At 26.7% G+C, this 27,690-nt stretch overlaps 2 protein-coding genes across 5 annotated transcripts in view; one reads left to right on the top strand and one right to left on the bottom strand.

Moving 5' to 3' along the window:
* Window positions 1-27,690, bottom strand: part of LOC136972407 (moesin/ezrin/radixin homolog 1-like) — a 62,396-nt gene that overhangs the window by 31,290 nt on the left and 3,416 nt on the right. The window contains exons 1-2 of one of the 3 annotated variants that reach the window (XM_067267002.1): window positions 9,262-9,414; window positions 6,793-6,831 (exon numbers count right to left, since the gene is read on the bottom strand). In XM_067267002.1, the coding sequence (XP_067123103.1) occupies window positions 6,793-6,804 (12 nt within the window). In that variant the 5' untranslated portion in view covers window positions 6,805-6,831; window positions 9,262-9,414. Of the gene's footprint in view, window positions 1-6,792; window positions 6,843-9,261; window positions 9,415-27,690 lie in introns of those variants that run through there. The other 2 variants (XM_067267001.1, XM_067267003.1) reach the window with 2 other exon arrangements.
* Window positions 11,955-27,690, top strand: part of Acat1 (Acetyl-CoA acetyltransferase 1) — a 20,456-nt gene continuing 4,720 nt past the window's right edge. For both annotated transcript variants that reach the window (XM_067267009.1, XM_067267008.1), the window contains exons 1-10: window positions 11,955-12,025; window positions 19,866-19,913; window positions 21,402-21,519; window positions 21,643-21,738; window positions 22,914-23,014; window positions 23,105-23,197; window positions 25,008-25,058; window positions 25,134-25,235; window positions 25,335-25,482; window positions 27,226-27,339. In XM_067267009.1, the coding sequence (XP_067123110.1) occupies window positions 11,990-12,025; window positions 19,866-19,913; window positions 21,402-21,519; window positions 21,643-21,738; window positions 22,914-23,014; window positions 23,105-23,197; window positions 25,008-25,058; window positions 25,134-25,235; window positions 25,335-25,482; window positions 27,226-27,339 (907 nt within the window). In that variant the 5' untranslated portion in view covers window positions 11,955-11,989. The remainder of the gene's footprint in view (window positions 12,026-19,865; window positions 19,914-21,401; window positions 21,520-21,642; window positions 21,739-22,913; window positions 23,015-23,104; window positions 23,198-25,007; window positions 25,059-25,133; window positions 25,236-25,334; window positions 25,483-27,225; window positions 27,340-27,690) is intronic.

Raw genomic sequence — 27,690 nt, 5'->3', positions numbered from 1 at the left:
TAAAAAAGTTGGTGGCTTTTCAAAAACGGATAGTGTAGTCATCAAAAAGTGGACTGATGAGGGACAAGGTCCAAAATATATTCCTCATATAATATGAATAAATAAATGTTGACAATTTCCTAATCAAGGGATTATTTCTATCCTGTGTGTAATAAGTCTGGTATTACAGCGAATGTTGATGGCCATTAGTGAAACTAAGAGACAACAACCAGGCATGAAGCAAAAACAAAAAAAGGTTAAAACTTGTCTAATTAAATATACAGATTAATATGTAATTACATGATAATTATATATTTATATAATTTTGTATCATGACATTTTGAGTTGTAAAAAAGTCTCTTGTTTTTGCAGATGCATTTGCCCACACATTTATTTTTACAACAAAACTTTATAACCCTATCATCTATTTTTCAAATTAGTAGCAGCTGCTTTCTGAAGAGAAATTTCCTGCAAAGAAATTTTATCAATAGAAACTAATTTCTCTTTAAAAATAGAAAATTGATTATGAATGAAGAGCTGCTTTAGGTACCATTTTGTTTCTCCAATTTATAAAAATTGGAATCCTCTACAATAACCATAACTTGCCTTTCAGCACCTTATAACACATACTTTGAACATCTGTAGGCCATGATTAACATCTGGAACATGAATCTATACCTAGAATGGATAAACTTTTTTCCGTAAAGGCCACATGGATATCTGTAAAGTCTAACAGTCTTTAGCAGTCAGTCTTTACTATTTTGTATTTTTTATAATGTCTTAAAAATATTTTGTATATTTTGACTGGCTCTTTCTACAGTATTGTGTTTGATCATGTTGTCATTTTCCACATACTATCTTCATATCTTCCAGATTGCACACAGTTCAGATACAACCCAGTTACTATATTCTTTGTCATTGTCTGAATGCAATATGGCTATAGCTCTGAAGATCAAAGAAACATGATGATTAGTGACTTCTTTAGCAGTCTTGCTTTTTAAAGGTCTTAATTAAATGAACTTTGTAAGGTGATCTTGATATATCATAATATATTAGAAATTAAGAGTAGACTAAAAGCAATTGCCCTCTCATTTACTTTTAATTAAAGTATTACACTTTTAAAGAAATTGTTTGTGGTTCACTGAAGTAGCCATTGTACCAATATCAATCCAATCCAAAACACATTGTTATAGTAAATTTTGGCACAGTGATTATAACTGATGCAAAAATGATGATTTCACATAGGCTAAATTTTAACATTTTTCCTCTATGACAATAACTTCAGCATTTGCAGTATAATGCTGACACATTTTTTGACAAATTATTCTTCTCAGTAGAATTACAGTACATTGTAAATCTTATCTAAGCTTGTAAATTTAATCAAAGTTTTAAAGAAAAACCAAATATGCCAATGAAATTTTAAATAAAAATTGATAATGATTCTAGATGCTTATGTACTGTACAGTACATGCACATAGATCACATGCCTATCAAACTGAGTGCTGATTCAAAACTGAAAAGAAAATTTAGATATGATACATTTGGAGAAAGAAGCCCAAAAGCTCCAACTTTTTGAAAAAAAATTAGCCCAAAAATTCACAGATCACCTTCAGAAACAGCCCAAAGTGAGAAAAGTAACCTAATCTAGCAACCCTGTGTATTAAACATTAAAAAATTAACAAAGAAAAACACCCTTGATAAGTAACCAATGATTACTCTATATCTTGCAACAAAGAATAGCTGATAACATCATACTATGCATAAGCTCCAGGCTTCCATTTCCATGATTCACTACAGCCAAACATTTCTGACATTCACTATAGGTCATCAATGTGTTGACATTCATACATTTTGGGCTTTTACAATAGCAAATATATTTAATAGTTAATAGTTTTAAAAATGAATTAAATACATTACTGTTGATTTATATTTTTTCTGTAAGTACTGAAAATCAGTAAAATCAAATTCTCGTCTCAATATTATAAGTATTTTTTAAATTTATATTCAAATATAAAATGTGTTAAATATTCTGTATTAGAAAAAGTTCATAATAAATCATTAAATTCTTTCAAAATAATATTAATCATCATGTATATAACTATAAAACTAGGACATAAAAACAAATCAGCATTACTAACATAAATCTAATATTTAAGAGAGTAAACATATTCAAGTAAATACAACATGAATATTTTAAAACTTATTTAGTAGAAAATCCTAATTTGTAAACTTAAATGGAACACTATTTTATATTGTTTTTCGAATGTTGCCCTGTATCAAATGACAAAAATAAGAGATTTTCTGGAACTAAATACAAAGAGTTTGTTGAAAATTTTTTTTATAAAATTAAATAATTAACTCTTAAACATTACTGGATCTATCCTTGTGAAATTTGAGAAAAGCAATTAATTAAATGATAAATTAATTTTTTTTTCTACATTATTTTCAGTCATAAATGAAATAACATATAATATCCACAATTATTCCAATAAATTGGAATTCCAAATTACAAATTTAACAAAAATGCAAAACAAAAATAAATCTGTTAAAATTTTTGTATACTTCAAATGTTTTCATTAATAAAATAACCAAAATAGATTTTTCTAATTAGAATAATTTTATAAAGTGATTCATTACTCTTATTATTTATTAAACTATAAAAAAATTATATATTTTTTTTTAACAACTGAATCACATCTTTAAACATTTCATTTCAATAAAGTTCTAATAGATAAAATATTTGCTAAATATTTCACTTCATTTATAAAAGAACATTATGGAATATACCTTGACCTCTTTTCCAATGAAAACTGTAGTTTCCTGGTGTAAAGCTATACTATCATTACATTTTAGTATTTATTAATTACATTTTGGGTTATCATCAAAAACTCTATATAACTGAAAATGCAATTACAGTATAGAGAAAACTTTCATTCTACTTATTAGTTTGAAAACCTAACTTTTCTAAATAATCCAAATAGAGTATTACATGAAAAAATTTTATAATTTTTTTTAAATAATGGAAAAACAGATAAATAATAGTTGCTTATTTGATATAATGGTTACAATATTCATAAAATTAATTTATTCCAAGAATAAATTTCATGCAGCTTCTGTAAGCAATTGTAACTTTTGAGAAATATACTGTTAATTTAAATTTTATATCTTTTTTAATATTTTTCTCTGAGAAAGTAATTCATAAAAATGAAACACAAATAGCTATAAAAATGAATAACTAAAATAAACATGCAAATTTGTCATATTTTTCATAAAATAAAAATGTTTTAATAAAAGAATTTAACAAACTTTGTTAATTTCTTTCATTAAAGAGTCACAAAAACTAGCTACAAAGAATTTTTCTAAAAAGAGTAATTCTCATTAATTTAAAAACCAAAGAAACATTTTAATAAACAGCTGTAAGATTATATAATAATAGCAAATTAACCAGAGAAATATATTAATTATTAATCAATTGCATAACTTTATTTTATAAATTCTCTAACATAGTACTGACTATTTTCATTTTCTACATGCATAAAAGTAAATAAAAAGCTTTAAAAAATTTTAATAAATTAGAAAATTATATTTAAATTTAAAATTTTAAGCAAATTTTTGAAAGCTTTGCAATGTTTGAAAATTCAGAATTTGAATGAAAAGATTACTTTTTCATGTTCTTGTATCTGAATGACATAAATACATAATATTATATATTATTTAAGAAAACTATATAAAACCATAGGATAATTTTCTGAAATTTTAATTCCTTTTTTCTAGAATTAAATTGATAAACGTTTCCATGAAAAAATTTTTAAAATTCAGTGTTCTAACTATTATTTTTCATTCCAAAACGGAATATCCTAAAAAGTTTCAAGCAGAATATTTCTAAGTTTTTTTTTGTCACATGTCTAGTAGGATAGCTACATGATAAATAAAACAATTATGATTTTTTATTTAACTAGGATATAAAAATATACCGTAAAAAAAATATAAAAATAAGAATGTCTTTAATAAAACTCTTGTTCTTTTATTGAAATTATTATTATGTCATTATAAACCATAAATTTATTTTTTATATTACTGTCTTGTAATTACTGTTTAAACAGCTAACAAATTTAGATTAAAAAAAGCACAATTATTCTATTTTTATCACATTTTTTAAATTTCAGGCATTTTATGTAGGTTATATTATTATTAGATCTAACATTTAAAAATAATATAAATAAAAGCATAACAAAGCAATATTTTTGAAAATTAATTTCTGCTTTATCAATAAATAATTGGTTTTCTAATAATGTTTCTTCTAATTATTGATTAAATTCAAAAGTTAACATTTGACTACTGACATATTTTAACATGATGCATTGAGAAATCTGAAACTGAATGGATTATGCACCTCCTAAGTTATGCATCTCAAGAGCTGACTTACAATGGCTTGCACTGTTCAGTATTTAGATAGGGAACTGTGTGGGATCCAAAACATTAGAAGATAATATTTCAGGATCATTTTGGAAAAGAATAGTATAATTTAACTATAAAAATATTTATAATTAGTTGAATTATTCATAATGCTATAATAATGCTATTATTTATAATTTAAATACTTAAATTATTATTTAAAATTCTTAACAAATAGACAATTTTATTGAAATATTTTAAAAAAATTTAATTTTCTTACATTAAATAATAATTATTTATAGTGTTACATGAAGTTGACACAAAGAAATTTAAGTTTTGTATGTTGACTATTAAGCAAATTTAAAAACTGTAAACTTACTTAGTAAAAATAAAGCTTTATTTAACAACCAATATAGCATTATGAAAAACTAGTGTTTTTAATATGACGTGGAATACTCTTACAATTTAATTTTACATTATTTAAAGATTTAATAACTTTTTAAAATTTGTTTCCTATATAAACATTCTAATAAATCTTTTTAAATCTCTGTTTCCAAACAGAATTATTTTAATGAATTTTGACTACATTTCCTTAATTCTAAGATGCACCAGGATCAGAAATCAAATTTTAAGAGTTTTTTAATGAACAAAAACATTTTAAAATAATTTTTGTTTTGCTAAGTAACAACAAATTAGAAAAACAATAGCAAAACAATTCCATGAAATAGGTAATCTTTAGTGGCTCTATTTCCATCAGCATACTCCACATAGAATAACTATTTGTTTTAATGTTGCATCATGTTGTCGTCTTGAAGGTTTTTTATATATTAAAAAGCAGTTTAAATAGAAAAAGGTTGCCATTCCCTGATTTAGAGCATTTAGATCTGTGCAAATTCAGATTTTTGGCTATATTGCTCACTATGTTGTCTTCTTACAATGACTGTTGGTTGATTATTGATAATTGTATATGAAAGCTGCAATTAATTCTAAGACACCTCTAATTCAGACAAGTAAAAATGGATAAAAAGTACATCTTAAAATCAAGAAAATATCATATATTCATTTTCCTATTAATTCTTTATATATTTATTGATATTTAGTAAAATAAGTATGCTAAAAGTAATTATGGCACATTTGTAAAAATACAATGTTACATTGATCATTTCATAAGAGTCAAATTTATAATTTGTAATTAAATTAAAGAAAAAAGAAAAACATTGCAGGCTAAAATAAAACCGTATTCATTTATATAACTCAAAGTAAAAAATAAAATAATTATTCCAAATTATCATTTATATCAACTTATCTAGCTCATTAATAAAATTAGATTAAACAAACCGATAGTAATTGAAAAATTATGAGTAATGTACAAGTTATTAAATTAATTTTTTATAACTTATGTATTTTATGGATGATTACTTAAATTGACATGAATTACTATGAAATAAGAACAAAAAACTTATATTTTGAGATTAACATATCGGATTCTTGGAAAATTAACGTAAAACTTTAATTTCTAACACCTAAAAATAGCATCCTATCTTAATACGTAATGTTATTTCTAGCATGACATCTTAAACTTGTGCAATAACTTGAATTTATGTATTTTAACAAAAAACATCAAAAAATTTGGAACTGGATAACTCATTTGCCTCCTGAGTTTATACATAACAGAAGATACATGATTAACAAAATAATTTGATATATCCTAAGTTCACATAATAAATTATAACAATTCAATTACAACAATAGTAACTCAAAACTCTATTTAAATGGAATAAATTTTCTAAGGATCTTACACATTATACGTTACTGCTATTAAAATTTCTCAAAGTAATAAAGAACAAATTACAAAATATTAAAATTAAATGATAATATCTAAGTTTCACATATAACACAAAGAGAACTTTAACAAAAAAAAACACACATTGTCTATTGAGCATTTACAGATAAACATCAAATAATTTCTGATAAAAAGGCTTCATTATTTAAAAGACAATAACAGTGTTTTATGAAAAATGTGATATACATAATTGGTTGTAAACCTCAAGTGTACATAAATGTTTTGAAAGAACAATAATTTTTATTAAATTATATCATAAATAATTTAAGTAACATCTGATATAATGAATTTTCAGAAAAAGTTGAGACAATAATGACAGTTTAAACAATAAAGAATTTGATCTAGCACCATCTATCTTCAATTTCACCTCAATAAAAATATTAAAAATACATTTCCATCTGTATTTAACTCTCCTAAATAACAAACAACTTTTATCATTTTATTACTATGAAATCATTAATATAAATTAAAAATATATTCTATTTATAAAATCTAAATTAAATTTATTTCATTATTAATTAAATTGTATAAACAAATTCATATATAGTTTTAATTTTAAAAAGTTTAAAACTTACTGGTTTAGGCATTTTGGCAGTTTTTCTTCAATTTAATCACTCAAATACAACTAGAAAAAAAAATATATATAGAAGTTTTACTCTGATTTTAAAATAAATTAAAATAAACTTTTATAAAGAAATAAATATATTATTACATTTAATTTTTAAAAATTTAATCAAATCGAAATTTTATAATAGTAAACTATTTTCTATATGCAAAATGTTGCCGAATGTTACAAAATTTGAACAGCTTTCAAGAATCGTTTCATTATTTTTTCTTTAAAACAATTTAATACACAAGAATATTCCAATATTAACAAACTAAATTTTGTTAAATACTTATTTTGTATATAATATTTTTTTAAATTTAATATGCCAAGCAAGAAGATAAATCATAAATTGTTTTCTTGGATAATGCTATTTTATAAGTAAAAAAATTTTGAAATAATTATTATTGCTTTATTTTTGTTTAATCAACTCAGTATGTTGAACTATATATTTATATATTTGCTATTTCATTAGATTTAAAGTAATCTATTAAATACAGGATGTATTTAAAAGCAGGATACATTCATCCAAAAATGACCTATTTTTATTAGACAGGTAATAAGAATCTTTTGTGTATTGTACTGCAAAAATTATTAGCACATGCTTTCAAAACTACATAACAAATTTTTTACTTTATTATCTCAAAAAATTTTTAACTTACTTTAAAGTTTTATACATTTTAGGTTAAATTGCTAATGTACTAATTTCATGTTTTCTTGTATTAATTTATATTCTTGTGTGCACGTATGGTGTAATGCATCTATGTATATATATGTAATTTAAAATTTTAATTAAAACTAAAATAAACATAGATTGATGAACTTTACAAATTTTAATCCAAGCAGTTGTGTTTATATAACTTGGACATGAGCTTCAAAAATATTTCTAAGTAAAGATAAAGTGAAAGCACATTACACTCATGACACTTAGTTTATTAACCTATTTATTATACATAAGTCTAATGTAGTTTATTATACAACTTAAATGAAATGTACCGTACTTGCATATCATTTTACACAGCAAAATTTAAGTACAAAAGAATAATCGTTAGAAAATATTTTATCAATATAATATTATATAAATATTTTACTCTTAAAAATTTTTTTGATATCTATTAATTTTTTAATGATAGTACATGATTAAATAATCACTTACATTCAAATAGTATATGGAAATCAAAAATTTTGTATTATTTATAAGCAATTTATTATTAAATAAATAAATAAAATGCATAAAATAATGATTAATAATTTAAATTTCAAGATTCAGAAGTCAAACCAATATATAATTTGAGTTTTTCTTTTAATCATCATTCTGTGTTTAAAAATGTTTCGATTTTAGACATTTTATGTTTATAACATAGTTTTAAAAAAATCGTAGATCAAAATATTTCGTAAATTTTTGTTTATAAATACATACAGAATTAGTAAAATTTCTCTCTTAAATTTATAATTTTAATTCGTTTGTTATATAAAAATATAAAAATTCATGCATTTCACAATTTGTTAATGTGTCAAACAGCTTAAAGGCAGAAAACAGACATGTCAGTTTTCAATAGAACACATGTTCCATATAAGGTATTATTATGAAACCATTTCAAAGAAAAAACTAATATATAAATATAAATTGTACTCCAAATTAATTACTAATTATTTAGATTAAAAAATTTGAATAATACTTTACATTCAACATTTTATTTATGTAATTAATAAACTAAACTAGTTCTCAACAAAAATTAAAAGAAAAAAAATAAAAGTTTCCTCTTATAACACATCATTAAAACATTATAGATCTGTAATTATTTATTATTTACTTGAAATAATAATCGTATCGAGTTGTCATTTCATTTTTACTAAATTACTAATTTAAATAATTTCCTGTAATCAGAAATAATTAGGAATTTTACACATTTAAATAAACAGAATTCTAGGAAAACCACAAAAAAACTATAACAGGATTATCACCTAATTTAAATAAAATTTCATATTGTATAATACTGAAGTCATTTTAAGTATTTCCTAAATGAATGACTTCTCAGAAGATAGCCAAACAAGGAATGTTGAATGACTCATTCCTTAATTTTCCATATGAAACCTAATTTTTTAATATTGAAACTATTCATTTTAAGTTAGTCTAATTAGAAACAATTAAATAATATCAAAATTGATTTTTTTTTAAATAAATAAATATACCATTTAAAACTCACTTTACAGTTATTCCCTGTTTATATGTCTATTGTATTCGTCCCAATGTCGTATATTCTAATGTTTATTGAATTACTATTAATAAAAATAGCATGATTTAGCGTGAAAGACTTTTACAACCGATTTATTAGGCAACGTTCTGTCATATTTTCCATATGTTTCATTAATAATTGAAAGTTAAGACTTATAAAACTACTAAACTTTATAACTAACGTGTTTAAGCGTTTAATTAAACGATACTTACATTTCTTAAAGAGATTCTTTTTTAATCCGGATGCCAATATGGCCGCTCCTCCTCCATTCAAGGGTGGGGTCGTTGCAAAACGCCCCCTATCGGCGTAATATATGTTACAACGTGGAAGTAAACTTTTACGTAAGTTCTGAAACAACTTGTATTACATCGACATAACGCAACGAAGCGTATAATGTAATTTATAAGAAACTAGTCTCCTTGTCAGGTATATTGCTTAAATCGGGAGTGTCGGACGCATGTATGAAACGAACCGATATACTTTTAAATTGGTCGCGCGTGATCGATTGTTTTATTTATTTATTTATCTTTTATAACAAGCTATAAGATAGAAAAATTGCGTGTGTACTAGTCCACACTACTAAAAAAAATAGTTTAGTTTAATATATATATATTGGTTTTATTTTTCTGTCTAATATTAAAGGGAAAAAACATTTGGAGGAAGCGATAAAACAGCAGGAGGTAATCTAGTTTGGCCCCCTTACTGCTTCTAAAAAATCCGCATCAGCTAAGTGAATGACCATATGCTTATACTCAAGATGTTAAAATGCTTTCTTCTTGAAGTAGTACTATTTAATACTGTATATTCAATTCTACTTTAAAATTTTAAAAAGTTTTTCAAGTTTTTTCCTAGACGATTAAATTATTATGGATGGTTTTATATAAATATAAATAATTATAATTGATTAACTAGAGTTTACATTTATAAAAATTTTCTAATGGTCTGTTTTGTATAAAGATAAAAGAATAAAAATAAAATTTGAGCATTTATCATTTCTTCAACAGTTAAGCAGATTTTAAACTTTTTATATTATCAATTAAATAAATATTCTGTAAGCGGGCATAAACAACTATTCAAAATCGCCATGTGTGACTGATTTATTATAGTCATAGTCATATAGTCTAAGCGAAAATTTTAATTTTAATTAAAAATATTTTTAAAAAAAAACATTATTATAATTATTTTCTTATACTTTCTTCGATCAAACAATTTTATATGTTACTTCGTGTAATGAAACAAAAATTGAAACAAGTGGATTTAAATAGCATATCGGTTCGAATAAATTAGAAAAAAAAGGATTAAAATTTATATTAAATAGTAAAATAAAATTTAAATGATAATAATACTAATAATGACGATAAAAACTGCATAAAAACGAAATTATTATAAACTGTCTATAATATCGCTGATGGCCCATCAAAGCCATCAAGGCCCATCTCTGCTTGAAGGTTTTCTTAATCTTAATACTTTTAAGCGTTTCATTCTGTAAAAAAATTCTAAAATAATTCACTATAATTTGTCCATTATAAAAAATGCAAATACTAACAATTATGTGTATACATATATAACTTCATATGTGCAGAGCTATTTTTCAGCCGAAACGCGCCAGTAAACCATACCGACAAATAGCATAAAAAGTATTGATAGCCGGTACGTACACTACTTAGTACCCACAATTGCTCAGTATAAAATAAAAACAAAATTTTTTATATGTTCAGTCATCATACAGCATATGCGTACCGGCAGTAATGATAAAAAGATTACTGCCGGTACGCATATATGGCAAGTGTAAATAATGCGTTGAATTTAAAATGTCCAAATACAGGTACAGTTTAAATAACGCGTTTTTAAAATGTTATGGATCTACATTACTGTACTTCCGATAAAAACCAGTAATGAAGTAAGTTTCTTAGAAAATTCGAAGCTAGCAGACCGCATAATGCAAAACAAGATTACATCTGCTAGAATATTGAAAAATATAGTTTAACGCTATTTTTAGAGCGTTAATATAAAGAAGAATTTATCAAATCTCAATGAATGAATACTTAAAAATAGTAAAACGAAAAGAATAAGATTTAACTAGTATTTAATGATATAATACACTACACAATTATAAATAGAAAACCTAATAGTTTCATTAAATATAAACTATATTTAAAAAAATAATAAAGTTAAATTTTCTTAATAGTGCAAAAAATTGAAGACATAGATTAATATTCTGTAATTATCATTTGTTTATGCACTGTTAAAAATAAATATAGTTTTTCAGCCCGGAATAGAACATGATTATGAATGTGTAGGTAACAGACCTTAGCAATTATGACAAGATTTCCAGTAAGTACACAGACCTTCAGGAATGCAAGGTTGTTACAAAATTCGGAAGGAAAATATACGAAAATAAGAACAACTAAACGTCTATAAGAAATACATCATGTGGAACACAATCAGATTTCTATTAAAGAATGAAACAACGGTTACTTTTCTTTTAAACTTGCGAGTCTAGCTGTTTGAAATCATGCTACCAAGAAGTATAAAACTATTTTTGATGCGGAAACCAATAATTATGCTAACTTTATGTTTTCCCAGAAAACTTAATTGTCTCGACCATTATTTAGAAAAATACGAGATAACCCGTAAAAAATTTATATCTATTTATTTTATTATTTGTTTACGAATTCCTACACTAAAGAACCAGCGTGTATCGTCTTGATAAAAGATTGGCGTGTAACTTAATGACGTAGAATTTCAAACATAAATGAATTTTAAATATATTATAAAAATATTTATTATTTTAAAATTTTCTATAATATAATGTATTAATATACTTTAAACATATATTTGTATTTTTCCCCCAAAAACGAGAAGCACGAGGACATAACGTCACACTATACTCTGTGTAACGTCATAGGTGGTCTGTGACGACGCCGGAGCATGTTTCGTCCGCGCGTTCAGTTCTTTCCTCGGCTGGTAAGAATTAAAATAAAAATATAAATTATTAAGAAATGTGCATGATTATAATGAATACACATTACTCGATGTAGATCAATGCGATCATCGTAATAATAAAAGACTTTTAAAGTCTTAAACGTACTGTACATATTTACTAGACCATTATGTCGCTTTTGTTCACAAAATGATTTAATGCAAAAAAGTTAGATATTAAAGCCTTATAAGAAATAAATTAATTTCTCTCGTAACATTGCAGGTTAATTGTAGTACTTAACTTTTCGGTTACAACTTACGTTAGTGTTAATTTAGTACAGCTTTGTCGGAGATGGCCACGTGATTAAAATTTTATAAAGACTACGGATTGCTAAAGTTTAAAAATCGTTATCCTATAAAATTTTCGTAAACAACGTAAAGCAGAAAGGGTTAATGTTACCCTTGGTGCCAAGATGGCGGCTCGTCTCCGATTCCAGCAACGAAACAGTGGGATGCACGTTCTAACCTAACCTAACCTATTCTAATAAATTACTATAATTATTAGCAACCAAATTATTAGAATAGGTTAGGTTAGGTTAGAACGTGATAAAAGATTGGCATATGATGTATTCTATGTCATTAAGTTACATGCCAATAGGAATAGTAATTTTGGGGGGCTGTATCTCACGAAGGGTTGCTCATAGAAGTATGGTTTCTTTGACTTTTTTGTTCCTATGAGTACTCTGTTAAGGTCCCAAATGTATCATTTGTACCCTGAATTGAGCCATTAGAAAAATCTAAATTAAATCATCTTACAGTTCTTGATTTAATTTAGCAGAGCAAATATATATTTTTGACATAAGATATATATATTTTGTGTTTCAAAATCTTTATATCAACTAGGTAGTAACAATTTTATTGAAATATCAACATCAATATTTGATGCAGTGCCATATATTACACTCATTGTTATAAAAATTAGTGCACCAAGCAGTTGTCATACTGCTGCAAAACTTGGCAAGCAGATATGAAATTGATTAGAGTTATAGCATGATGGCTCATTGCATAATGCCAGCAGTGGGCATTAAAATGAGTCTTCTTGGCCTATAAAAAAAAGTGTGCATAGGCATCCTGTTTGTAGTCTGCCTGTTGCAGAGGGACACTGTATCATTAGAGATGCCTTTACATCACAATCAAAGACCAAATGAACAACTCATAGAGAAGCTAGATGGTCATCTTGCCAAATAGCCTAGGCCATTCTTACAACATTGTGAGGAGGGGTTGAGGCCAGTGGACAATAGAGAATTCACCATGCTCAGTGTGCTCTTGGCAGATCACTAGCAGAAAGGCTGCCTGGTCTTCTGGCAAGCACACACAACTGACTGTATCATTGTTTGCCATCCAGACACAGGTGGTCATCATTACAGGCCCTTGTGTCTGTCTGTACCATTTGAGGCACCTGGGTGAGGAACATTTGGTATTGCAGCAGCTATTATATGTGCTTTCATCAACACCACCCATTGTCACCTCCATTCGGAGTGGTGTTGGGAGCAATGGAACTGGGTTATCTACAGCAGCAAATCCAGATTCAGTTTTGGCACTGATGACGGCTGTGTTTTGTGTCTGGAGACCCTATGGTGAACACCTCAATCTTGCCTACATTTTAGAGCATCAGATTGCTCCCACAGCTGGTATGATGGTCTGGTTTTTTTTCCCTTCAACTTTCTGCTCTGTGGGCACACTAAATGGGTCTCTTATCGAAGCCCATTATGGGTTCGGCCAGGCCCACAATGAGGCGGCCAGTAGTGAGGGACAAAGCTCGACATATCTGGATGGACCACTCCCTGTAAAATTCCTGGGGATTTTTCGACTCATCTGGATTCAATCTCGGGTCCCCAGAGCAGTAGGCTACCACCTTGACCTCTCTGCCATACAGCCATCAAATGATGGTATGAAATGCCATCACATAAAGACAGCCAGTCACCTCTAGTAGTAGAGACCATGACAATTCAGTGGTATGTTAGTGACATCCTGCAGCCAAATGTGTTTCTTCTCATGGCAGGGCTTCCAACAGCCATTTTCCTACAGGACAATGTTCAACTACACACAGCAATGGTGGCTCTGCTACGTTGCCACATTTTCCTGGCCTGCCTGGTTCCCTGATTTGTCACTTATATGTCTAGGGTCACTTGGGATGCCAAGTTGGACAGCCTAGGAATTTGGTTGAACTACAGGACTGCTTGCAGCAACTGTAGACTGAGATGCTGCAGGACACCATACTGCACCTGTATGCCTCTATACCCATTCATATCATATCTTGTATTCATACTAGAATCTCCTTTCATTTGTAGTTTTTCTTGCAATAAATGATCCTTTTGTTTTCATTTTGTAATCAGTTACTTATATCACTGTTACACTCACATGTGTACAATTTCGATCAAATTTTGACAACTCCTTGGTGTGCTAATTTTTATGGCAATGAGTATATTTGTGATCTTGGTGTCATGATGTATGTAGCAAAAACAAATTCAGAATGGGACAGTCATCTCCTAAGATTTCTTATTGCTAACAGGAACTTATTATTTCTTTAGAATCATACATTTATATTTTAATTATTGAATAAATGAATAATTGACTGCTAACTTTGAGAAGCCAACTTTTACTTACAAGGACAATGCAAAGTTTTGTAAATTTTTATGATTTATACATTAATAGTTTTGTTATATATTTATGTTTCAGTTTATGTAATTTAAGTAATTTATTAAAGCAATAAAACTTTCATATATTATTTATTTTGTTGCATGAATTAAAAATCTCTAAGATTTGCTCTTGGATTTTTCTGTTATACAGACACTGTGATATATTAGTCAAAACATTAGAAAACTTTAATAATAGTGTGTGATAAAACATAAAAGTAGCTTTTATGTTTTATTACATTCAGTATCTGTATTCAATAAATCAGTTTTTGAAGTTTGATTATCCTTGTTCAAATAATGAAATTAATCTTTTTCAAGTTAATACAGAAATATATTGTGTGTGTGTGATATGTAGAATTATTTATGATGAATTGTATTGCATTCTTTAGTTTCATATATAAATGACATGTAGAGAATATGCACTAAAAATCATCTGTTGTTCCGAGAATCTGTTATATTGCAAACAATGGATTTTTCACATACCCAGGAAGATCCAGTATTCAAAAAAAATTTCAGTTTTTAACTCTCTACATATAGGAAATATCTGTATTTGAAATTATTCAGTATCTTGAGATCTCTATTCTTTATTTTTTAGAAACACATATGTTACAAGATCATATATTATGCTGTATGTGTGTATGACAAAACTGAAAGAAACTGTATATATGATAAGCACAAAAAGGGGCAGATTATGTATGCTCATTAACACGTCACTTGACTTCATGATTTGTTAAAAATATTGTCCATCTTGGTTTGTTTTGATACTGCTTTGCTGACTTTTGGCAGTTGCTAAGCAATTGCATTGTAAATCAGTTAATTATTAAATAGATAGCAATAATGTTTGCATGCAAACACAAATTTTAGAATGAGCATTTAAGTAATTTATTTGTTTTTCATAAAAATAAATTTATAATAGTTGATTAGCAAAAGCTAAAATCAGCTTGATTATGATAAATAATCATGTTAATATATTAATTTGGCAATTATTTTATTTTATGAAAAAGTCATTCTTGTTTCAAAATTTTGGTGGCATACTAAAACTTTTGATGTAATATTCATTAGATATTAAATTTTGTATTTAGCATTACAGTTATCTTACTTTTTTGCAAAAGTTTTCTGTAATACAGTATATATGTTAAAATTTTGATTTTACATTTGATATCTAAAGTATTTAGGGTAACTTCAAAGAACTGTCTGTTTTATAGAATTTTTCTACTGAATTCTTAGTATGTATCAATTTTTCAGTATCAAAAATAAGGTTGACTGGAAAACTCAACAAAATTTTTTGTTTCTATATATAATGTAACATAAAAAATAGTATTAGTCTTACTATAGAAAATTTGTACTGATTTATTTAGATTTTTTATCTTACATTTTCCTGGAGTATTCAAAGATGAATATTTTTTATACTATATTTTTGCAGATTGTCTGGCATGTCTGTCTATCTGGAGGAGACCAGAAAATCAGATATTTCCATAGGGTGAAAACTGGCATGCTAGTTTAAAACTCAGTTTACAAGTAGCGTCTTGATGGATGTTTTACTTGATCATAAAATGTCAGATAAAACTGAATGAAAACTCATGTTCACACTACATACATTTTTCGCTTCTATCTTTCTCTCAATTTCATTAAAACCATGGATGAAGCATTGGTTACTTTAAGCATTATTTCGTTGTCTAGTGAAATTAAGAACAAAAAAAATTGTTCGTTGCTTACAGTGGTATAGAAGATGGGTTTTTTATAACTCTGCCATATGGCTTTTTAGCAAGCCCATTATGTGTTTGGCCAGGCCCATAATGGGGCAGCCAGGTGGTGAGGGAAGGAGGGACCTGACATATCCAGCCACCTGAAAAATTCTTGGGACTTTTGGACCTGTCTGGTTCTGATCCTGGGTCCTCCAGAGTAGTAGGCTGCTTCCTTAACCATTCAGCCATCCAGCTATCAATAGAAGATGGTTGCTCAAGAGTGGAAGATTTGTTCATGTGAATTTGCTTCATGATTTACATTGTGAACCTGAAGATTGGTGAAATTATTTATAAATGGATATGAACACTTTTATGAAATTACTATTGTTTGTTACCCGAACAACATATACTGATTCTTTCATCTCTATCACTGTAATCTTTTAACTTAACTTTCTATAAGTAAGGATAACTATGATATAATTCAATGAATTCAGTAAAAAAAATCATCTGACCATTGTTGTAAGTCTGATATGTTCACTGTGTAAAAAAGCCATTGAAAAGAAAATAAAACAGAACAATTATGTTTTGTATGAGTGAAAAATGATGAAAGACTGAGTGAAAATGTCAGTCGAGACAAACGCACATCTACGTGTTAAGACATACTTGAAGATTTACCAGAAAACAATGCCCTAGCCAATCCGTTTTCTACGACACCATCTGTCTTCATTCATTTCAATGCCATTTATATAATAATAATTTTACACTTAAAGTTTGTTTTTAAATTCTGTAGAGAAACACACCTTGTTATTTCCTTGTTTAATTGAACAAACATTTTTGAACATCACTTCATGGTCATTCTCAAGTCATATATCCAAAATATATAATAGGAGAAAATTTCAAAATATTCGGATGGTATATGAAAATATATTTTGATGATATGTAGAAAAAATTAAAAGAACTTAATAAGAATTGTTTGAAATTTTAAGGTTTTATCAGGTACAAAAATGAATTTATAGAATTCATCTGATAATCGATAAATAATATCTGTGTAGTTTTAGTTACAGTAAATATCTTTATATAATAGCTCTGTATGTGGCTATAGAATAGGATTTTTTTTTTTTTTAATGTTAATCTGTTTAGTTTAAAGACTACATAAACAATAATAGAAATATGATTGTTCCTATTTTTGAGCAAAATTTAATCTTGCATAACTTGAAGACGATAGTATGTTGATAAGACTAAATGTCTAAACTGAGGTACAAATTCCACAGATAAATATAATATAATATATATATAAATATAAAAAATTTGAGAAATGTTGCCTAAATTATGTATAAGATTTTATTAAATGAAATAATAATTATTGAAAATTCTCAAATCTTTTTATATTTTGAAATATAGTTAGTATTACAATAAGACAAAATAATAATAATATGACTTTTATTTAAAACCTATTGATTCTTCCAAAAGTAATAACTTTTAAATTTAATTTGAAAAAATTTTAGATTACAAATAAATATTTTTGATTGGAAATAAATATTTTATCATATGAAAATAATCAAAATATAAATGTAGAAAATATTTTTTAAAATTATAGAACAAATAAATCAAAATGTTTTTTAAATCATAGAATTTAATAAATAAGGATTTATCATACAGAAACATTTGTCCATCTCTATAAAATGAGATGGACAAATTAAGTTTTTCAAATAGGCCTAGTTGTTCATAAATAATGTAGAATTATTAAATTTATCATCTATTTGAGTTTAATAAAATATGTAAAAATGTAAATGAAGTAGATATATTTAAAAATGGGGGTTATCTTGGAGATATTTTAAATTTTATATTATTATTTAATAATTTTATAAAATAATTTATGTTTTTGTATGATGAGTTCTTATTTTATCAAATTATATGATTTAAGAAACACATCAGTTAATGGACAAGAAGCTTCAAGTAAATCAGATAAATCAAACTTCATATCTTAATTTTTAATTTTAATGTCAATTTAGTTACTTGTTAAATAAAGGAAATATATTGATTTATTTATTATTTTTGTAATGTAAATAGAAATTCAATGTTTATGCTGTTTCCCCAATCCCAAGTTTTGTTTAAGTTAACTGAGAAAGATAGAAAATCATATAATTGAAGTATGTAGCATTCTATGAAATAAACTCTTAAAAGTAGAGATAAGCTTTTACCAGAATGACAAAGTTAATGCAAAAGAAAGCTTTCCTAATTCATATTTTATATGATGAAATGTCATCTCTAATATTCATCTTGATGTGAAGGTTCCTTAATTCAATTCAAAGTAATTAAATTCAAAGTAATTACTGATTGCAAAAATGCTAGTTGTATGGTATAAGCTTAAAACAGACAAATAACATTCTTAAGATCATTGACATTGGTCTTGAGTACAAAAGAAAGTGGATTCTCTCTTTCAAAAGAAAACATTGCAGAGGGTGAAAAGAAAATTTGTTCTCTTATGCAAAAGTTTTTGCTTGAATTACTGTGCAGTGAAAAATACTGCAGTAAAAATTTATAATCTTCAGGTACTGCATCCATCAATAAAAGATGAAGAATACTATATAGAAGCTGTATGCCAGATTGCATTCTAATTCTAGTAAAGAATCTCCTGATTGATGAAGCTATGATGATGACTCAGACATTGAATTCCAACAACAATAATCAAGGAGCATATATGCGATAGAGGATTAACCACTATTGGGTTGAAGTATTCAACATAAAGAACCAAGCAGATATAGCAAATATGACATCTTCAGCAATTTGGTAAAAATATGTTTAATCCTTTTTCATGGCATAGATGTTGAAAAAGGACTTAACAAAAACAAAAAGTACTTTGTCTGGACAGAAGAAGTCTCAGTACAGGAAACATTAATGGATTGACAAGTTCTGCAGTCAGCGAAGAATTCACACAAACAATATAAAGAAATTAATAAGCAAACAAAAAACAATGAAGCAAAATGGGATAATAAGCCTTGTTAGGAGTATCAGCATCAAAAATTTCAGATCAATCTGACCTCCAAGCCCAGAAGTTAGGAAGGTAGAATTTAATGAAATGAGAGATAGAAATACTCTAAGAAGCTTTTTAAAAAAGAGATCTAACCAAGACAGCACCACCAAAGGCAATTATGACAAGTATGCTATACATTATAGATAACACAAAAAGTTAATTGCAGAAATAGCTAAAGATGCCCAACAAAGAGAAGGAAAACTAACTGATCAAATGAATTGTACTGTACCATGTAAAATATTTTAAAAAATCCTGGCAAAAAAGTTTTGTCCAAACATTGTATTTTATATGGAATATACAATAAGAAAGAAATATCAATAGCATAATTTTTATATTTTTTTAATTGATTTTTGTATTTAAAATAAGTTAACAGTATTATTAGAAGTGTGGTATTTAATACAAAAATAAAACAATTAGAAAAAGTATTATTTTAAATTATATTTTATTTAATTTTATGTCTTATTTTACAGGTTTTAAAAATATTTTCCAATTCGTATAGTGCAGGTGCATCTATTAATGTAAGTACAGTATAACAATTGAAACTTTTAAATTATAAAAATTATTGTAATTTTATATCAATCATATTTAATGTCAGATAAATACAGTATAATACTTTATAATATAAAATGTTCTAAAAAATTGGAATATTTCAAATAATACTGGTAATAATATTTTTAAAATCAATTTCAATGTAAAACATCTTTGTAATCCAAAAAATTATGGTAGACGGTCTCACAGCAATTCTCAGTTAGACTTATGATTTTGAGAATAAAATCATAAGTCTGAGAATTGCTGTGAGACCGTCTACCATAATTTTTTGGATTACAAAGATGTTTTACATTGAAATCTAACATACAGCAATCCAATTATATTGTATTATTATTATTATTTAAAATCAATATTGTTTAAAATATAATTGCCTTTAATTATTGTATAAATATAAAAAAAGTTCAGCAATGTAAATGTTTAGCTAAAATTTTGCATGATATATTTTAATTTTGCTTACAAGTTATGGCTATTAAACAACAAAACTGTCCTCCAACACCTTAAATGATTTCCTGCCAAACAAATGTAAGAATGTCCTCTGTGACTTTGAAGTCTAAACTTGAGTTTAGGTTTCAAAGTCACAGAGGACATTCAACATTCAGATAAATAAAGAGGATAAAGTCAATCTTCAACTTATATGCTTAGTCAGTAATTATACATAAACAGTTTTAAATATAATATGGTTAAGTTGAAGATTTTATTTCTGTTCTACTAGGTTTTTCAGGATCTAGACTGGTATGGGCTATCAACACTAAATAAATTAAAAAAAAAAAAAAACATGCTTTTGCCATAATCAAGTACTATTAGCAACAAATCGACAAGAGAAACTTTGGAAAAAAAATTTCAAATGAGAAAAACTGTAAAAGCAATCACCTATTTTAATTCATAATTTGAATTATTTAAGTTTAATTAAACAGGGTTGATATTCATTGTATATATGATCAGAATTAATGTTTTTAGCTTAATAGGTCATCTTTAGGAACCTGACGATAGCTAATTGTATAAATTGGGCTGAAAATATTAGTTTTGATTAAATAAGAAAAATAATGCTGGATTATGGCAAAAGTGTATCATTATTTTTAATTACTGATTAAGCAGCATGTTCAGTCAGTGTTTCTCAATCTGTAGTCCTCAACAATGGGATGGTGGTCTGCAGCAGACTTAATTCAATTAAATTGAATTTGTTCAGTAATGATTCACTTTTAATAGTTTATTTTCAATTTAATTAATTATGTTTCTATATACATTCAAAACATGATTTTAGATTTATTATGCTATAAATGGCACAGTATATCTGTCACAAATGTTGGTAATGCCAACATAAGTTTAAAAAGAATTAGGCCTACATAACTTGTCCATAGAATTTTTCAGACATTTTACTGGTTTTGGGTTTAAAAAAGTTGAGAAACACTGTGTTAAATTAAAGAAATAACATTTTACATTTGTTTAATATGTTTTAGGAAGTTGTAATTGTTTCTGCTGCTCGCACTCCAATTGGATCATTTCGAAGTTCTCTTGCTCCTTTATCTGCTCCTAAACTTGGTTCTGTTGCTATTCAGGCTGCTATTGAAAGAGCAGGTATATTTATATAATTGTATTCTAAAACATAAAATGTATTTTTATAAAATATTTATTTTTATGAATAACTGAGTTATGTTTAATTGGAAAATGAAAAAATCAAATGAGAACTAAAATTTTCAGGTATTCCAAAAGATGCAGTTCAAGAAGTATACATGGGTCAAGTATTACAAGGAAGTACAGGACAGGCACCTGCTAGACAAGCTGCTCTAGGAGCAGGTATTAATTTTATGTTATTATCTGAATTACATTCGCTTTCAGAGTATAATCAGTCTTTAGACAGTTTCTTGTAATAAGTTAATATTTATGAAGTGATTTAGTGTCTGTATATAATTAATTTATACAAATTACTTTGTCATTTCTCTCTCATGTCTTCTCTCTGGGATGAGTGAATCTGGATAAAAAGAATTTTGTTGTAAAAAGAAACCTCTCTGAAATATTTTTATATTATGACTTATAAATCAAATCAAAAAAGAAATGTTTCTAGCTCTGTCCAGAATAATAATTGTATTTGTGTTCAGCTCCTTATCTAAGTTTTGGCTCATTTTGTTTACAAGCAAAAACTAATGCTAATTGAGTTAAAGTAGTCATCAATTAATTATCCAGTATTAAATGTTTTTAAAGGCAACTGTTTCATCTTTAAATACATCAGTTTTAAATAAAGAATATAACAGAAATTTGAATAAAGAATGCTTCTTTTCAAAGAAATTTTAATATAATATTGTTCTGTGGCTTATTTGTGTTCAGCTATTGAACAAAAACAAAAAGGTTGAAATTTGATCTCATAATTATTTTCCAGAAAGACATTGATATTAATTTCAGATATCAAAGTAAATAATTATAAATATAATCAAACCATACAATATTATTATTAATGCTTCTTGCCCTTTAACTCAATATAATAATATTTGTGCTATCACACACACTTGTTCTTTAGGGCTTATCTCACTGACAGTTTTCTATATGAGATATTTTTGATTCAATAATATACTCTATCATCATTAATACAGGTCCAAAATGCATTTCAGGCCCTTTGGCCCCTTTTCAGTTAGAGACATTATTTTGTGATTTTCTTAAATGCATTTAAAACACTGATACTACCAAATTAGAATTCCTTTAATAACCTGAAATTAATTAAAAAATTTTTATCCAGTCTGTTAACATTCTATTACTTTGAAACATCTAATTCTTCTCATAATATTTTCTATATTATATAAAATGTTATACAGAAATAAATACTATATTTTTATCATTCAAAAATATTTATTAGAACGATTTATCGAATATTTTGCATATTGTATATAATTCTGTAATGGAAAATATTCTTAAATTTGCATTGATTTACTTAAATATATTATTGTTTATATGTGAAATAAACATTTTATTGTATTTAGGTCTTCCAATATCTACTCCTTGCACAACAATTAATAAAGTTTGTGCTTCAGGAATGAAAGCTATCATGTTGGCAACACAAAATTTGATGTTAGGACATCAGGTCTGTTTATTTCATTAATCAAATTAATATTGTTTTTGTATGTATTTCTCAAAATTAAAAATGTATCTTTTGTTTGTTCTTTTTCATTAGGAAGTTATGGTAGCAGGGGGAATGGAAAGTATGTCCAATACTCCATATTATTTACCTAGAGGAGATACTCCATATGGAGGTGTAAATCTTCTTGTAAGTGGACATATTGTGCAAAACAATTCACAGTATATGAACAAAGTTTATTTACAGTTATTTGTCAATATTTCATAAAAATGCATGGATATCATTTCAGTTCAGCATACATGTGAAGGTGTTCTTGCCCAAGGAGAGAGCAGAATCTCTTCTTAGGGTTAGTGTTTAAAAAAAATAAACTTTGAATTTTCAAAGCATTTTTAAAATATCAAGTAGGGAAAATACTTTCCTATAAAATATCAAAACTTGGTTGCAATAACACCTTAACAGTTATCATCATCTATTGCTTAATCCTTTTTCATTAAATTTATTTCTAATTTAATTTTCTGAATAGAAAGCATTTAAGAATCTTTGCTAAATTAAATTTATAACTTTTATTTATAGAATTTTAATTTCTTGTTTATCTTTGGTTTTGGGTCTTTTCATATTTAAAACACTTTTTAAAGAAATAATAAAACCTCGTTTACTTAATTTTAAGGTAATTAATCAGATTTATTATTCTGTATTTTAAAGTTAAAGGTGAATGATTCAGCAAACTTGTAAAAATAAATTAATAAACAAATTATTCATATTAAATTAATAACCAAAAAAAATTATCATTTTTATAAGTAAAGTCGATTCTGCTTAATTGGGACATGTTGGGACTATTCCATTTTGGCCCAATTAAGTGGCTGTCCCAATTAAACAAACAAATAATAAATTCTAAAATGAAATATGTAATATGTAGGTAAAAAAATAATAATTAGGTATCTATTTTAATGCTTTATTAAACCAAAATACACAAAATATTTTATTATAAATTTTCCAGACTCATGACGATAGATAACTGGTTTTCATCACGTTGTTGCCAAATATTAGTAATGTCATACACAAGGGTTGACCATTCGATTCGTTCCTGATTGAATGATTTTTCCTTTCTCCCTTTTTAGTTACAACGGGTTTGTCCAAAAGTCACCTTAAGGCCTTTCTTTGAGCACAGTTTCTTTTACTTGGAGATGGTCCACTTTGTGGGAGCATCTGTAGAATCTGCCATCTCTGGATGCTGGTCCCAACCATCGGATGGCTGCTATCTTGAGTCTAGATGTAATCATGCACACAATACCTTGCAAGGAAACTCTAGATGTCTTTCAACTTGGTCAAGAGATCGAAAAATTGTCCAGGTGGTCTTTGTCCCTTCGCTTCTTTCATCTGGTCCAATCCAGAGCAGAGTCAATAGCTCGCATTCAGACGGGATCCCAGTGTGTTACATCCCACTATGCTCCAGAAAAACAGAATCATTCGGCGAAAGACAAAATTGCTTTCTTTCCACCAATTGTTAGGCCTACATGACATTAGTGTACGTAGTGTTGACATATATTCGGAAGATCCCTAAAATATATCAAAAATTGCTGAATTCCTTTTCTGCTACTGTCCCAATTAAGCATTTAAATTATGTGTTAATTTATTTGTTTGGTTTCTGTTCTTTGAGATTTGGTCCAATAAAGTGGCTGCCCCAGTTCAGTTAACCAGTGGCCCAATTAAACAGAATCGACTGTAATACCAACGCACCACATTTTTACAATTTATGTATGAAGCTATGTAAACAAAGATAAGTGGTAAAGCTTTTGTGTGAATTTATCATGTTTATTAAGCAAGGAGGATCAAAGTAATTCTGTGCTAAATCAAGAGGAAATTGACTAAAATTGAGGTTTTATTTTATTTTAATAATTTTATATCTCAAAATTTTTGTTTCATATGGTTAATTTGTTATTTTGTTTAAAGTTTTAAAATAAATGGATAAGAGTTTTTGTTAATTTTTGAAAGTTTTCAGGATAGTCTTGTATATGATGGCCTGACAGATGCTTATAAGAAAATTCATATGGTATGAAAATTTTTTATTTGGAAAATCTAATGACAAATAAAAATAAGAAATTAAAGGAAGAATTCTATTTTTTAGGGTAACTGTGCTGAAAATACTGCTAAAAAGTTCAATATTAAACGAGAAGAACAGGATGATTTTGCAATTAATAGTTACAAAAAAACAGCAGAGTCAGTTAAGGTTCGTATTTTGTTAATGTAAATGGATCTATTAAATTAAATTTATTTTCAATAGAAAATTAATGTAAATGACTTATTCTGACTTATTTTAAATTTTTAGTCAGGTTTGTTTGAAAAGGAAATAGTTCCTGTTACAATACCAGGAAAAAAGGGTAAACCAGATACGGTTGTCAAAGAAGATGAAGAATATAAGAGAGTCAATTTTGAAAAAGTACGATCTATTCCAACTGTTTTCCAGAGAGAAGGAGGTATGTTTCAAAATGTAAAATTATGGTCTATACAAATAAAATAGAAATAAATTTGCAATGGAAAAACCAATTTGATTAATGAAACTTGAAACTGGTTTATTCATACACAGGTGAGAAATTTGTAAACCAGTTAATAGATTATTTGAAATGCTTTAAAAGAGTTTCAGACTAAGTTATTTATTAAATATCAGTCTTACTTGATTTTCTTTGAATAATGAATATGTTACCAATGATAATATTTATTAATTTTCCAAAAGTATAATTAAAGAAAAGTAAAATATAACAAACAATTTTAGTTCTTTTTTATGTGAAAACAAATAAAAGTTAAAATAATGTAACTATCACAAACAGTAAATGTGTGAGAATAAATCAAAAGTAATGCTTCTAATTTTTATACGCAGGTTGATTTTATTTAAAATAAGTGAATATGCAAAATGAAGTATACTTAGTAGTCTACTTTTCCACATAGAAATTGTATTGGTTTAAGCTCTTGTTCCAGTGTATGATGAGGTTAAACCTGGACCTATAGAATGCCATTTCTTATGAATAAAACCAGTTTTGAACAGCCACTTTGACATCATCATCATCAGCCACTTTGACATCATCATCATCATCATCATCATCATCATCATCCATGTCTCATCCCCAGTGATGATGCTTTCAATGAATTGGTTTCCTTCTCAGTGATATCATTCCAAATGATCCAAACAAGACATCATCCTGATGGCAGTTTGCATTTCTGTCAGTTGCCTGGGCATCCAGTGAACATTGACTTCTGTATCTAAGATTTCCATGCACAATGTTATATGCTGCACCAAAGGATCCTACTGGACAGAATCCTCAGATGAATAAGACTTTTTTTTAACACCACTTCTACTGCAATGATTTTTTTCTGAAATACTGGCACTTGACAGACACCACAATGAGGCTTACTCATTACAGATTGGTGACCTTGTTCAAACATTTTGTTCCCTCTGTGGATATTGGAGATGTCCAGACAATCTTTACTGTTTCAACATGATTGTCCAATGGTTTTTTTTATCCATCACCCACAGAAAAAAATCATCTAAAAATAACACTAAGTTCATCTACAAATGAACTTAGTGTGGATGCCATTTTCTTCTCTTCACTCAGATATGTATGCTAGGTGGAAGCAACTGTTTAAAGACAATAGTGTAGCCAGAGTGCTTTCAGTACTCTTGCTTCAGGCCATTTACTTTTTGTAACAAAGAACAAATTATTATTAATAAAGAAGTATTACTTTTTGATTACCCCCATATTTCATTTTCTATTTGCGAAAAAATCGGAATTTACTTTGCTAGAATATAAATCATACAAATAAATGGAATATTCTGGAAATAAATTTTGATTTTACATAAATATTCTAATCTTATATTACTAATTCTCAATTTATATTTTAGTAAAATAAAAATCTCAAATTGTTTTCAATTTTAAATAAATATAGTGCTTATGCTTTCTATTAAGTTTGGCTTTCTTTATTTTCTTTTTAATGGGTGAAAATTTTTACATTGATTTTAAATAGCAGGTCTTTTTTAAAAGAAATAATTGAAGAATTATTAGAATTATTATAGGAAATTTTTAGGAATGTTTTCTTTGTTATTAATCTTTTATTAGTTAATTTAATAAAAAACTATATTTGGTAAATATATCAAGTATCTATTTTTATTATATAATCCAAAATTTATATTTACTTTTATATTTAAACATGTATAAAAATTTTAGGAACAATAACAGCAGCAAATGCTAGTACAATTAATGATGGTGCAGCTGCATGTGTTTTGATGACTTCTAAAGCTGCAGAAAAATACAAAGTGAAACCTTTAGCAAGAATTATAGGTAAGTATTATCAACTTAATACAAAAAGGTCTATTTTCTGAAACATCTCTATTAAATACCATTTAGGTGAAAAAATCTCAAACATATATATGAAAGATATATTTCTTTCTTGAATATTTTTATTTAACTTACTTCAGAATAAAAACTTTCAGAGTAATGTTTAACTTTTAAAGGCCTACTTAAAAGCAATGATTTTAAAACTATTACATTTTAATATAATAAATTAAACAAGATAAATAAGAACATTATATTTTAAAAAGCTTACAACAGCTGATAAAATATCCTTAGTATACTATTATTTGCTCCAGAAGTTGAGTACATCTACAATGTTGCAATTGTAGATGATAATTA

This window comes from Centruroides vittatus, unplaced genomic scaffold, assembly GCF_030686945.1.
Source record: "Centruroides vittatus isolate TY-2023 unplaced genomic scaffold, ASM3068694v2 contig_290, whole genome shotgun sequence".
In the NCBI taxonomy this organism is placed as follows: Eukaryota; Metazoa; Arthropoda; class Arachnida; order Scorpiones; family Buthidae; genus Centruroides; species Centruroides vittatus.
The sequence above is the reverse complement of the archived record's forward strand: the minus strand, read 5'-3'. Positions and strand labels throughout refer to the sequence as shown.